Here is a 15,380-nt window from a genome sequence, read left to right as displayed (position 1 = left end):
AGATATCTGTGTAATTTCGTGTTGTCCAAACCAGACACCTTTGAAAGAAAAAAACATGGAATGGTGACCTTTTGGTGGGTTGGAAGGTACTAATTGGGACGGAATCATAATACATTTGATGTTGCCTTTCTAATTACACCATTCCGGCTCATCTGGGTTCAAATTTTTCATCTTCCACCCAATTAAACGCTTGATAGGCGTCTCCAAAACAAGTCCATCCAAACATCCTCGTTGCCGCGGAGACGCACCAGCCACAGCCCGGAGGTGCGAACGTTGCTATGCGATGCCTAGCGACTATGACGTAACGCCTGGGGCACCATCGCCGCCCACCAAATTACATTTGTTACCTCACTGTCCATCTAAGAGATGAAAACAGATCAGAGAATTATGTTCAAGGTATCAACAAAGTATCTACACAAACCTACCGTCCCATTACGTTTCGTTTGACTAGGCTTTGAAAAGGTAAATTTGAAAACAGCAACCTTACAAAACAGACTGCACCGATTCTCTGTAACCGTACCTTCACAGAGCAGTTCTTATCTACAGCAGACGGTAGGAGAAACAGGCACACGCGCGTGTCCGCTGGGAGCGAGCCCTGAAAAGATTCATATGCGCTAAATCTCATGGGCCTCGCTTTATTCATCATCTACAAACGGAGCACAGGGGAGGGAGAAAAACATCGACGTCAGTTCAGAGGAGCACTGAGTGGTTATTTGCGGACGGCTTCGACAGGAAAACTGAGAAGGCGCTGAACAGCTTGCATTTCAGCACCACGGAGAGCCTCTCACCATATCGTATTTGCACGGTATTTGATATTCAAGGCGTACGGCGTTCATGCAGGTTAGTGATCTGTGTCGTTTATACATGGATCAATGCTTTAACGGTACATTATGGATCTTGAGACTGTCATGAAGTCTGTCTATCACCGCTGGGGGGCCGCCGGTAAGAAAGCAATGTCATCAATTGATCTCGCTGTGTAGTGGTTGAACATGGCATTTTCCTACACGTAAAATAGAGAATTTATGGTTTGAGAGGTCGGAGAATAAAACTACCATTGCTCCATACCTATCTAATTCCAGTGAAGTCACCGTTAGGGTTTCTAAGAAATCTGACTGGATTGGTGTTTTGAAACTAGATTCTAGAGTTGTATCGTTTACCTTATCTGAAACGAATACAGTGCTAGTAATTGTATTCCATATTCGTTCATTTTAGTGACGCTGAAGAAGAGTGATGAATGCCACTCGAATCGTCCGGAATTAAGTCTCCGAATTTTATCAAGTTGTAGAGTTTTAATTGTCTTTATATATTGTTTACCTGGATGACTAACATTCATAAACGTATGTACAAATTAAAAGACTCTTTTTTACACAACCAAGAGATTTATTCCACCGACGTTTCGGTAACCATCTGTCACCTTCTTCAAGGCAATTCTGACTGGTTCACATAGCGGTGCCAGTCAGAATTGCCTTGAAGATGGTGACAGATGGTCACCGAAACGTCGGTCTAATAAATCTCTTGGTGGTGTAAAAAAGAGTCTTTTTATTCAGATTTCAGAGACTTACCAACCTGATGAAACTGTTCACGGAGGCGTATGTACTAGTTTGATAACGTCTCCAGGAGTGGACGTCAAAACTAAATTTATATTTCACTTCCCATACCTACGGTATGAGTAGAGTGAAATATATTATTTTTGTCACGTTTCTCCTTCTTCTTCTCCGGCCAAATTTTCAAATGGATTCAATTTTTTTCTTCATTTTTGCGCTAGATGACCAGAAATTTGACATGGAGGTAGAGTGGGCAAATACCCCCAGGCCGTTTTTTTCATTATTTTGATAGAGGCCTTTAAGATTATTTAATTGAGCATTTTTATACCAAAATGTATATTTTGGACTCCCGTGCCCTGGTGCTACAAGCAAATGACTTGCGATTAGGTATAAGAGTGCATTGAACATGTGTCCACAGAACTTCAATCACATTTTTGGTATACACCACTTCAAAATGACTTGTTGTGGGGGCTGTTTGGCCTATTTTCAGAGTAAAAACGGACCAAACAAAGTCGTATGCCCGTTCACCGTTCGATCTAAGGCTCGGTCCATTTTATCTGCCCTTGGCCAACGAACACATGTGCCATTCAGGTTTCTATATTTCACTCCCCATACGGTATGGGTAGAGTGAAATATATTGTTTTTTGTCAGGTTTCTTCTTCTTCCTTTGCTTCTGTCATTTGGTCAAATGGATTCAACTGCGTCATTTTTCAGTTAAATGACCTGAAATTTGCAATTTGGCAGGTAAATTGGGCAAATACTCCCGATCCCAGACTTTTTTGCCCATCTTTGTTGGAAACAGGCCTTTTGAAATCAATTCTGTTGAGTTTTTTTTTCCATTTCTAGACAAAATCTATATTTTGGTCTCCTGTGACATGGTATTACAACCAAATGACATGAAATTCGGTATAACAGTGCTTTGAACATGTGCCCACACCACTTCAAAACTATTTATTTGGGGGGCTTTTGGACCTATTTTCAGACCAAATGTCCTATCCCCGTTCCATGTTCGATCTAAGGTTCGGCCCGTTCCATCTGATGTTGGCCAGCAAACACGCGTTCCATTCGGGTTACATAAGGTCACGTTGCATCATGAACGACACATTCAAATTTATGTAGCAAATTCCTACCGCGGGCATGGACAGTTGGAAACAGTGAGCCAGAGATCTCTTCAGAGGCTTTGCTGTGGGCGTGGTCGATAGAACTTTCTTCGTGTAAAAATCACTGTTACATGTACTCCCCGACCTGACCCAGATTTCATGCGGAATTTTCAGAGGAAGCTCACCAAAGCACTAAGCACTATGCCCACCAAAATGTACATATAGACGGAGCACGGTTGCGTTTTGTTGTGCTAACGGAGTTTTCCATGCCGTATCTACATTTTTCTTCGATTCCAGTGACTTCTGACCTCGTAGAAGGACACACAAATTAATCGGGCTTATTCAACGGTTGCGTAGCTTTGCAGGGCGTTCAACTACAGTAAGGTTTGAACGATTGATGTCTTGCTCGCACCCAGGTCAGCTCCTCAAAACGTAAACAAAGAGGACGAGGAGCGTGTTGGGGTCTTTTGCTAAACTGGCGAAGTTTCGATGGTATTTTGCGGTGAAGCTACTTCCACGGCGATGTAAACACGATCAAAAACTACGTGGAACGTTTTCATGTGCTGGCGGCGGGCGTGCTGTACTCAATGAAATTTGCCACTGAAAATGCGTAAAATAGCTCGAGTCGGGTCTACACACCTAGAGTACCAGTATAGACAACTAGGACGTCAGCGGCTGTACATCACTCAAAGCTGCGTCTAATTTGGCTGAAGATACGAGTAGAATTAGAGCGCTGTGACAAAAAAATATGACGGGTTTTATTTCAACATTTACTGCCACCATCATCATTTCTGTCGGTGATATCATATACTTCAGGTCATAAAAATATGGAAATAGTAATTCAATGTTTCAAAGGAAGATGTCACATTTATATCACAAAATGTGGACGTACCGACTGATAAGTATCTAATGCCAGCTCAGAAGAGGACTAGAAATAGTCATGCTTTTAAGTACCAGAGTTATCAGCCAAGGATTGATGTGTTCAAAAATTCGTATTTTCCGAGAACAGTAGTAGAATGGAACTCGTTGTCATCTTCACTAAGTAGCTTTAAAGAACGGTTGCAGTCAGATATGCATAGACTACGGTAACAGACCATTCAGTGTAATCATATGATAACCAGCTGCAACCACGCCGCGTGCCTGCGAAGCTGGTGTGTTACGCCCAATGGCGGTTGTACCGGCTATATACAGATATCCCTACTTTCATCATAGATTATATCTAATGTGATTGAATATGGTGTACATACGTTAAGTTGACATCAAGTAGAAACGACTTAAAGATCAATGAAGTTGATAGTCTTTATATACTTTCTCCCCTCTCAAAGTAACCTGCCTCACGGCCTTGCACTACATGCATATATATTTTTGGCCACGATTTCAAAATTAAACTTTAAATATAACATATCTACATTGCGGATATTTTCCTTTCGTTCCGTGCACAGCTTATTCCACCTACGCAGCTCGACTTCCTTTCTTTGCCCCATTACCCACCCACCAAGACCTCCCCGAAGTGTCACATCTTACAGAGCGCTATTGTGGCGGGCGTGCTGTCCTCCCACGCATTGCCACCGCCTTAGCATCCTACCCCCCCTCCCTACCTATTCCGCAGGCTACTCCCAGGCCCCGCGGATCGCTGGGAAAATAGTAGAAATTGGCAAATGGAGTCGGCTACGCAGAGAGGGTCCAATCTGCAATCTGCAGCGAATGAAACCCTCGATGGCCAAACTCCCCTGGCAGATATTTCCCCTATAGCTGGTGTCACAGGGATCTCGCACCCGCCGTAAATTTGAACCCCCCGGTTCGAAATCACTAGTGAATTTGCACCCCCCGCTAGCGATTTCGCACCCCTCTGGTGATTTCGCCCCCCCCCCCAATCAATTTGTTAGCCCCATACTATAGTATGTGTTCTGTTACGGCATTCATAATTCACAGTGGCTACTATCAGATGCTATCTTTTTAACAAATTGAATGTGAATAATAGTAGATGAACGTTACTTCATGCGTGGTTTTGGTTGTAATTTCAGCTCCTGTAGTATGATAATACCAACATACAGTAATTGTTTAACGTTTACGAGTATATAATGCAAAAGTTACCTTTTGTTTACCTTTCATGTTCTTTTGACTAGGTATGTAACCGTATGTTCCTTTGGTTATTGATGAACAAAGACAAGACAACACATCAAATTGAATGTGAAATTCCCACGACTACCGCGATGATACAGAATCCCGTGATCGCGTTACATTAGTCCAGGGCATGGGCTCCCGGAGCCTTAGATCATAGATGTTAGTTCTGTCAGACACAGCAACTTGTAATACTCTCGATTGCCACGTTAAACTATGGCTTTATTATATTAAAATGCAGTTTTAAATATAATTGCTGCACAGACAGAGCGCCTTTCGAAATATTTGGGGGGGGGTTCAAAATCCCTAGGCGGGTTCGAAGAGGGGGTGCGAGATCACTAGCTGGGGGGGGGGGTGCAAGATCGCTAGCGATTTCACACCGGGGGGTGCGAGATCCCTCGTGATTTCGCACCGGGGGTTCAAAATCAGGGGGGTGCGAAATCGCTGGGACACTGTCGCGGTTAGTCTGGTAGAGACTAACGGGGAGTAGCGACTGAACTATACTTCCAGCCTTAGGGACTGTACGCTATTTACTGGGGGAGGGGTGGTGCAAAGAGGATCCGGTGAAAACATTTCCCATGCCCCCCCCCCCCCCCCCCGCTCAAAAAGATTTTCAATGGCCCTCCCCCCGGCTCAAAAAATTCGCCAAATGAATGCACATTTCTCAATTTTTTTTACTGACTTCTCAGCAAAATGTGTGTCAAAACGTCTTAAAATAGACAATAGACAGCCTCTGTCAGAGCATATGAAACTGATGTCGTGATTGTGAGAGCACATAGGTTTGTGCTGTTGTGTGCTTTATATGCAGGTTATGTTGTAAGCTTTCCCCATCCGTTATCTTTAGCTATCTTACTTTGTCAGACGACGATGCGCTGTTGCCATAGTAATGGCGCTTGACGTAAAGTAATGGGACCGGGGATCGGGCGCCCGCAGCATTGTGTATTCAAAGCATGCTGCAGCGGGTTTTTAGAGTGGTCTAACGCATTGACGACCTGAATTTACTTATACTTATGTTATTTTTCTTCCTGTTTTACAGATGGAAAGGACAAGTCAAATTTGTCGCACATGGATCCACTCTGCACCTTATCAGTGTTATTATAGGCGATGCAAACGTGATTAAGCACGTACATAACTCCATTCAGCCGCGTCTCATGGGTTTAGATTTCGCTACCAGAGATTTCTAAACAGTATCGAGCTGTATTACGTTTTGGATGTTTTGAACACAATCGGACATAGGGTTGTTTGGTGTACTTTGATATCGTTTTTGTAAACGTACGCCCAGTACGTTTCCTCTGGGACACGACTTGAAACGTCTGTTAGTAGGTACACAGGATTTAACTGCACGGAGAAAGCCAAGAGAGACGGGATCAAACTCATCTCCAAGGAGAGTAAAGTCTACATCTGCGAGAAAGAATGTTCGCCAAGGAAGCCGCACAACGCGTCACGGTGTATTCGAACTAGATCGACTAAAGTATCAAGCTGACGGGGCTACCGCAGCCTTTGGGCTGTCGTGTATTCAGTACCACGGACAGCTCTGCATATTGCCGCGTACATTATCCAAGGTCTATGTTCAATTTATGCAGACACAGATCCCTCGAGGTTCGCACGTCAAACAGGTTCGTGGAACAGGCCTCCTGCGCCAGGTTGTCGTAGAAACAGGATAATTAAGACGTCTATTTGTGATAAGGAAGGCAGTGAGTCTGACGTAACCTGCACACAAACTGCAGCAACCCCCACCTGTTACGGATTCCGTCTGCGTAGGTAGGCTATGATATATCTTTAAAACTAAAAACTGTCGGCCCGGTTAATGCAGCTGATTCAGTACTGGGGCACGAACGGTACAAAAATCTAATAGGATTGTCGTATAGAAGCGGCGTCGCTACAAAGGTTTAAGTCGCAGCTTTCACAACGCACGGGAGCACAGCACAGATAAGGTCTGTTGCAGCTCGAAAACCCTCTGAGTTGTAGAGACGCGTGAAGACGTTGAGTTACTGTGTTGATAAAACAGCGGACAGACTGTACAACAGACCGAGGAACACGCAGCATCATCTGTCTGTAGAACGAATTCTCTACATCTCAGTTGTGAGGTGTTCAATATGGGGCTTGGTACGAGCCGGGGATGTTCAGGCGCCAGGGCCAGAACCACACGGATACAGTCTACAACCGTCACACAGGTACGGAAATGCCTTTGTCTCGTTGTGAACAACTGTCATACAAGCCTGGAACACACGTCTATTGCGTCACAGACGAGTGTCACACATGTTTCAAAACACACAACTGTACAGAGCACGCATCATAACAACAGTCGCACAGGCTCGAAACACACATCTGTCTCGCCAGGAACAAGTGTCACATTGTACGGAACATACACAAGTCTTGTCATGAACATCTGTCTCACGTATACAGAACATTCATCTGGCTGGTCATAAAAATGTCACACATGTCTAAAACACACATTTATCTCGTCAGGAACAGTTACATGGGCACGAGACACACATCTGTCTAATCATGACCAACAGTCACACATGTTTGAAATACACATCTGTCGCGTCATGGACAACTGTCATACGTGTACATGTACAGAGAACGCATTTGTCACACCATTAACAACAGTCACACATGCTCGGAACATGCTCGGAACGGAACCTGTCTCCTCAAAATAAATGTCACACATCTGCAGAACACATATCTGTCTCCTCACAAACTGTCCCAATGGAACACAGCATATATCTGTTTCGTCATGAACAACTGTTTCACATGTTTGAAACACACACCTCGTAATAAACAACTATCACACATGTCAGGAAACTTGGGTAGAAAAGATTATCAACTGATACAATTTATGCAAATGAGGACCTTATTGTTAACTTATAATCAATGAGAAACATCTATGATATGTTATTCGAGAAGGTTAACATCATCTGGCGAAGGTATGGAGTCGTGAAACTTTAGTAAGAATAAATGAACTAAGTTATGTTCAAAATCATTTCGAAGCTACTCACTCCAACTCCTTCCCCGAGCGAAGTACTGCACGAAATCTCCTCACATCCTGGCAGATACGCACAGTAATTTGTTCTGTATTTTTTAATGCAGACAGGCGGATACAGGCGGATCAAACATGGAATCCGCAACATATCCTAAGATCAGACACGGTGATCCGGAACCTAAAATCAGACCGGATCCGAAAATAAGAATCTTTGACAGATACAGGGCCGTACACTGCACGAATTTGCCTCAGATCCTGACTGATATGTACAGAGATTTTTCTAGTGGATGCAGGGGGATCTGACAATGAATCAGTAACATATCCGAAACATTGGACAGGGTGATCCGAAACCCTGGATCCGATAGAATCCGACAAAAAATATTTTCGATATGTTTCAAATAATTGCACCTATTTTACAGAAATCCAAATCAGACTGCAGTGTTATCGCTGAAGGAAATTTAAGTTCGTATTTGCTGCGAATACAGATTCTACTCTATGTTGCCATGTTCCCACCTATGATACCTTTGTAACCTTTATACCTACAGTTTGTATTTGCCACTGATAGATACAACATACGGACGTTCTGGAATCTTTGAAATAATCGGACCAAGCAGATGTTTGAATTTCCCACGAATACGTACAGATCCAACACACGAACTTAGTATCGTGCATGCTAAATATAACGATACCCAAAACATCATTATTCAATGATAGGAAGTTCGTTCCAGCATATCTATATGTAACATCCTTTCACAATTCAACATTTCCAAGTTCACAACCCATCAAATACAATTTCTGAAATGATGTAGCTATTAAAGTAATCCATTTCTTTTGTGGCAGGCTGTTGGGCATCCACATTTTGGGGCTCAGATTACCGCTTCCAATATGTAAATTGGAGTTGAGTAAGTATAAGGTATTTCTAACAAAATGTATCACCATCATCACGGGGTAACATTTACTGCTGTATTGTGATTGGACCGAAATACACTTTTCTGAGAAAGATGAGAAAAGTCTTTGTGGCCAGCTCATAGTCTAGACTAACAGCTATAGCGCTAAAAGGTACATTTTTTTCATCGACAGACATTGAAAATAAAAGAAACCTTATATTGTATAGCAAAACTCTGAACACCCACGGCACGCCACATTTTTAACTGAAGTATTATATGCTTTAGAATTGCTTGTGTACAATCGCTCTCTCCCCATTCTCTGACCTACGTCTGAATCCACTGCTTCCATGTACTCTAAATAAGCCACAGACAAGGGTGTTTCGTCTGTATCTGTATGTTGGATCTGGTGCCAGTTTGAAGTCCATCTTGTGATGAGCCAGTTCCAATATGATAAAACCAAAGTATCCACGGACATAAATTCACATGATCAAGGAACATGTCACATAATTCTGACATAACTGTGACGGTTGTATCTCGCTTCATCACAGCAGCTAACAAAAAAACAAAAAAACAAGAGTCAATGGAGATTCGTGATGACGGCCTGCCTCAGTAAACACTGAAGTGTGCCGATGATGATAATGAGTATCAGGACTGTCTTACCTAAGGAGCCTGTAGTAGCCCTTGAGGTACCAAGAATCTGAGCCTCTCACAGTTCATTGTTTTGTTCCCAGCTGGATATACATATATGTATTGTCGTTTAGATTTTAGATCAAACGGATCACGGATTTTCTCGAATGCGCCACAGGGTGTATTTATCCGTCAGGATCCCAGACAGCTACCGACTTGCAAACAATCCGAACATCTAACATATTGGCAAATATATAAAAAAGAAGGATCCGTGTAAACATCGCATCTGTATCCAAAACATATCAATGATCCAGACGTATACGGCGCCATAATTGCCGGATCTGCGCTGCACCCTGTCATTCGAGCAGGATGATAGGGATTTTTCAGGATTCGCTTGAAAACATTCCGCGTCCGCCAGGATACACGATTCTGGATCTTCCGGATTCGTCAGGATCTCAGTGGCCATTTCGTGCAGTGTTTATTTATCTGTCAGGATCCGAGGCAACAATCCGAACATGTAACATATTGGCAAATATTTAAAAACGAAGGATCCGCGCAAATATCCTATTTGTATCCGAGGCGCATCAAGGATCCAGACCTATACGGCGCCGGACTCGGCCGAATCTGCGCTACACCCCGAATCCGACCAAGGAACTGTCCTTTGTCCGAATTCGCTCGGAAACGTTCCGTATCCGCCATGATTTACGATTCCGGATCCGCCGGATTCGTCAGGATCCGAGGCCATTTCGTGCAGTGATCATGAAACAGTTACACTTAATCTTTTGCCATCATGAAATTCATATTCCTTGCCTTGTCAGGTCCTGTGGTCCAATGCCCTTCCAGGGATTGCTCTCGCCAGAGGACTGCCGCGCAGCCCCACATTGCGGCCTTTGCCTGAACACCAGCCGTCCCTGCCGGGGTCTGCTCCTGCCACATCTATATGCCCTGCCACCCCTCGTCAGTCCGTGTCACTCCCACCGGGCAGACGCACTTCAACCACCTGCTCGATCTCCCTGTCCCAGCAAAACTCCAAGGAGCGTCCCGGCCCAACTCCACAAAGTTCCATCGAGTCGGACAGGTCCATAGAGCGTCAGCCAAGTTCAGAGGCAGATCCCCGTGTGCTGGAAGCAGCGCTTGTGTGCGAAGACATTAGACTACCCAAACTTCCTACCGGCGAGACTGTAACAAACCCCGCCGCTAGGAACGCCACCGGCATGCCAAAAATAAACCTTCTAGCGGGAGAGCCAACCTTTAACAACCTGAAAACCTTCACAAAGAGATTGGTGGAGAACGCAAAGAATGTGGGGAAGGAAAATTGCGGAAAGAACAATGTCAAGGACGGAGAGGACTCCTCCGGGCCTTCTGAAACCAGAAACGTCATGCCGAAAACAAGAAGAGGAACGTTAACCCGACAAGCCTCGGTGACGTCACAGACCAGTAATATCTCTGTTGAAGTTGAGACGGCAGTAGTGCGGAAGGGGCGCAGGCGCAGTAGCGATCCCATGCTACAAAGAAAAATCTCTGTCACCATGCAGGTCAGCAAGGGACATTCTTGGTCTTATCATTTACGTGCAATCTACACTAATACATGTAGTATGACAATAACACACTGTAGAGCACCAGTATAAACATTTGCAGAAAAGTAAATAACATGATGTTTACTTTAAGGCCCTGTCACAGTTATGCGTATATTCAAGTGCGTATGAGGTGCGCATGAACATTTTTTTGGTTTATGTAAAGTTTGCAGGGAAAAAGTTGTTTCTATTTTGACCCACCGTTGTGCAGCCTAGTTATCGAAACAAAGAAATTACTTCTTCGGCTGTAAACTTAACCTAAAACAAAAGCTTGCTAATACGCAACTCATGCGGACTTGCATATACGCACAAGTGTGACAGGGCCCATGCACAAGACCAGAGGAGAGTGTTCTGATTCGGCTGATGATATGTTTCTGAATCCAAGAAAGTAATTGTATTGGCAAACTGACCTTGAACATGGACTGGGCAGCAGTTGCATTATACAGCATCAATATTCTGATAACCCTTCCGAGTACCCTTCAGATCAATTACAGCCAGGTGTAACATGTTATATCGCAAACAAGCATTGAACAAACTTCAACTTGGGTTGAGCTTAAAAGTTCCCTTTGCAATTTGTTTCTGGATACTTATAGCCTTAGTAACTGTATTTTCCACTTCCTTTGCCTTCAGTTCAAATATGGACTTTGATCTTTGTCAATCTATCTGTACTATTTGTATCCGTATAGCCGGTATAACGGCCCTTCGGCGTAAAACACCAGCTGATGCAGATCCCATTGAAACCCATACTCAAGACTTAAGAAAAGGCTCTCACAAAAATTGGCGGCTCTTAGGAAATCTAGGTCTGATGTTGAAAATAATGTTTGTAGCGTTTATGTGAATAGTTGTTCATCAATTAACACCCTTAGCAACATACTTATTCTATTGCGTTGACCCAAAAATTGATCTGGAAATTCAGCAATTATCCCATAGGAACTAATACTTAAGGGGTGATTCCCACCATGCATCACACCCCATGGGGTTTCATGAAGGGGCACCACTCAATTCCTGGATTGTAAGTGCATGGGTCATTTATTTGGTTATCTGTAAACAATTTGTACAAATTTTGTCGATATTAATTGCAGGGCAGTTCATACGAAAGTATCTCAACTATATACAACCATCCATTTTTGTGCTCTTAAGTAGATTAGTTTTTTAGAGGCAATGCCATTCAATTATTAAACAATAAAGTTCCTTTTACGCGAAAACTTTATTGTTTCTTCCTATTTCCCACAGGGTGACGGTACAGGTGGCTTCAGCCAATTGCGGGAAGTAACAGTTGACGGGGATGTTATCCCACTAGGCCTCCCTCCAGGTGCCAAACATGGCGGCTCCCCATCGGTGCCATGTAGCCGGAGTTCCTCTATCTCCCTGACGGTCGATGCGGACTTCGATCCCGAGGAGCTGGGGAAAGGAGGAGCAGTTGGCGGGAAGTCTAAACCCCTTCTGGTACGGCGGCACTCTTGCATGGTTCTGCTGAAGCAAGGTGAGGTGAAGAACGGTAAGGGCAACAGGAAGAAGCCACTGGTCAGACGGCACTCCGAGCTGGCAGTCATGATGGAAGCAGACGGACATGACATCGAGATCGAGGCGAGAGGCCCTGTCTTTGATTGAACCAAACATACGGCGTAACGACAGGGTCATTTGGCCCAGAACCCAGCGGTCCCGGGTTCGAATCCTCTGACGCCACCGATATTGTGCCCTTGGGAAAGGCACTTTACACGACTTTCCTCACTCTACCCAGGTGCATAAATGGGTAGATAGTTGAAATAAGTTATATATACTTGAGTGCAGTGTCACGTCGTCCTTGTCTGTCCAAAAGCGACGTAAAAAAAATCAAACATACGAATATTGAAAAACAGTTTCTCACGCGGTACTTATTTGGCAAGAGAGCAACCCATAGGTTACATGGCCATGTATTTATCTTTTTTTTGTCTCTCTAGCCCTGCTAAAAACAAAATATCTCAATCGTCACACTGAAGAACAGGCGTGTGCACGGAAGAGGTTTCCTTAGTTCCTTATTTTCCTTTAAACATCAGCTGTTGTTCCTTTCTTTCTTGCCCGAAATACAAAATGTCTAAGGATACAAAGGGCTCGTCACAACAGCTAAGTAAAGCTTACTTTCGGCGTTTTGTGGCAAAGGGCACCCAAAGACCCCTTACTGGGTAAAAATGGCGACGTTCGTTTTTGCACCTGGTCAACCGAAGCTGCAATATCTTCGACATAGTCCACACTTTCATTCAGTGTACAGGTAAATTCTCATAATTGATTACTAGATCACCAACTTGTCTAGGTCTGAAATTATCTTGTTTACATTCAATTTTCTTTTATCCATTTTGTATTTATGTATGTATGTTGTAATTGCATTTTATTCTTGTTTTATATTTATGCTTTAGAGTAGAAGGCGTTCCACAAGCAAATGTGCTTTTTGCCCCATACTCTTAAGATATATGTGAATAAATGAAAATAAAAGTGGCTACCGGTACATGGTACCGGTGTAATAAGGGACCGGTATTTCTTGTTGGACCAGCCAAATAGAAATCGGACCGGAAAACATCATGGACCGGATATTGGGCCGATTAGAAAATGAACAGTAATGGCAAATGTTTACAGTTTTACCGGCAAATGGTCTCAGGTTAAGGCCTTAATGGTCCAAGATAATAACAAGTCAAGGCCAAAACAGAGCAGACTAGGCTATCGGTCGTTACTATGGCCGAACCTAAAATCATACCGTTCATGTTATTCGACACCGGTACGCGGTGTTAACGACAGTAAGCGGCTGACAAACGGTTGATACCGTCAAAACAGGCCGGCTGCTGGCGAAAATCACCTCCTATTTTCACTATTGGGCTAGTTACTTATTTAACGTTACTTATTTTTTATTGATTTATCCAAGGTGGCCCATCAGGCCAAGTGAAAGACAGTTGTCTGCTTTACAATGGGGCCCTGGAAGACGCACATAACATGTGACATTAACACATATGTGACATGTAATATAAAAAATTATATATACTCTCTCAATACAGCTCTCAATTTCATCATACGCTTAAATGTTGCAATGATTGTAGCCTGAAACTAAAAATCTGACGTTCCGGGCGCGGCCATTTTGTTTGTAGAGGTCACGTACTTTACCCGTTCGTCGCACGTCAGTGTCACCGTAAGAGAGAATTGTTGAAAATTCGCGACATTTCCGAGCGCGATTTTGTGTAAATCTATTCTTCAAATGGCTGAATCTTTCGGAAACTACTCAAGTTTGAATTTGTCACGTAGACTGTGATTTACAATATGTGTGGAAATTGAAGATTTAGATAAACTTCGTGGGTCAACTTGACGTCAAGACTGCAGTAGGGCAATCAAGGCCCTTTCTTACTGTGTTAGAACAAAGTTTAAGCTCTGTAACGTTACATTGTCAACTACTTGAGCTTTTTTAATGCTAAGGTTTGGAAACATTTGTTGACACGAAAAATTAGGATACAGTGCTGTCTGCGATGTTGTGTTCTTGCCTCTGTAACAATGATGTTTAAAGTATTTACTCATGAAGCGGACAAAAAACGTACGAGAACGTACCAGAAATAGGGTGCAAAACTCAAATTTAGGAAGAAAATGGACAATTGAACCGCAATTTGAGGTGTGTGGGCCAACTAACAGCAACTTGCTCTGCTAAAAGTCAGACACCCACTTCTTTCTAGTTCTAGTTGAAATACGAAGGGATTCCTCATCAACATTTTTGACAATGTCTTGATTTCATGGCATGAGAAGCACGACTAACACAGCTCTATCACCATTGTTTTTTCACCACGTAACTACTGCTTCTCAAAAGGATATCGACTGGATAGTAAGGACCACAATTATATCAATAAAAAAGGCATACTATAATTCATATAATTGTGCCCCGAAATTTGAGCTAAGCACCTTATTTCTGGATGAGGCCGAAATCGTATTGATCACCCATCGTACATTTAAGCCTACGGAAAGGAATTGTTGAAGAATCACAGTTTCACCGACATTATTTCACGGCATTATCAAAAAAAATCACAGCTGTTTTATCGAACCCGAGACACATAAGTGCCAAATAGAATTTTGAACTATTTTTTTGCCACATAACTGCATTTTTGGTGGTTGACAGATGTCAACCATCGTCTTCACATGTAGATTCTCTACCTTGTACCTGTAATAAAATGGAAATGATAAAACCGATAGTTTATCTACAGTGTTGTAGTCTTTACATGCAGTCGGTACAGGTGGTATGTGCTCCTCTCCCTCCTTCTTAAGCCCGTTACACGTGTGCGTATATTCAAGTGCTGTATGTCTCAGTTTGTCTCAGCAAGATCGCGCAGCAAACTTTCTCAGTGAAGCCCCGGTCACACTAAACTCACGTCGTACCTACGATGCACGTACGATGCATTTCCCGTACAACGCAGGTAAATCGCAGGTAAATCGCAGGTAAATCGTAGGTAAAATCAGCTATCGCAGAGCGTCGGGCAATGTTCAAAATTTCATCAAACGTCGTACGATTTTTATAGCCTCATATTTAGGCTTTATTG

At 43.2% G+C, this 15,380-nt stretch overlaps 1 protein-coding gene across 1 annotated transcript; it reads left to right on the top strand.

Moving 5' to 3' along the window:
* The first annotated feature begins 383 nt into the window (after nt 1-383).
* On the top strand, nt 384-15,035 carry LOC136427554 (uncharacterized). Its single transcript, XM_066416517.1, has 4 exons — nt 384-840; nt 5,802-6,939; nt 10,084-10,800; nt 12,073-15,035. The coding sequence occupies exons 2-4, from the start codon at nt 6,862-6,864 to the stop codon at nt 12,448-12,450; spliced, it is 1,173 nt and encodes a 390-aa protein (XP_066272614.1). The 5' UTR covers nt 384-840; nt 5,802-6,861; the 3' UTR covers nt 12,451-15,035.
* The last annotated feature ends 345 nt before the right edge of the window (nt 15,036-15,380 follow it).

The sequence above is a fragment of the Branchiostoma lanceolatum genome, chromosome 1 (genome assembly GCF_035083965.1).
Source record: "Branchiostoma lanceolatum isolate klBraLanc5 chromosome 1, klBraLanc5.hap2, whole genome shotgun sequence".
NCBI classification, from domain to species: Eukaryota; Metazoa; Chordata; class Leptocardii; order Amphioxiformes; family Branchiostomatidae; genus Branchiostoma; species Branchiostoma lanceolatum.
Note: the sequence above shows the minus strand (reverse complement) of the source record. Positions and strands in the feature narration are given on the sequence as shown.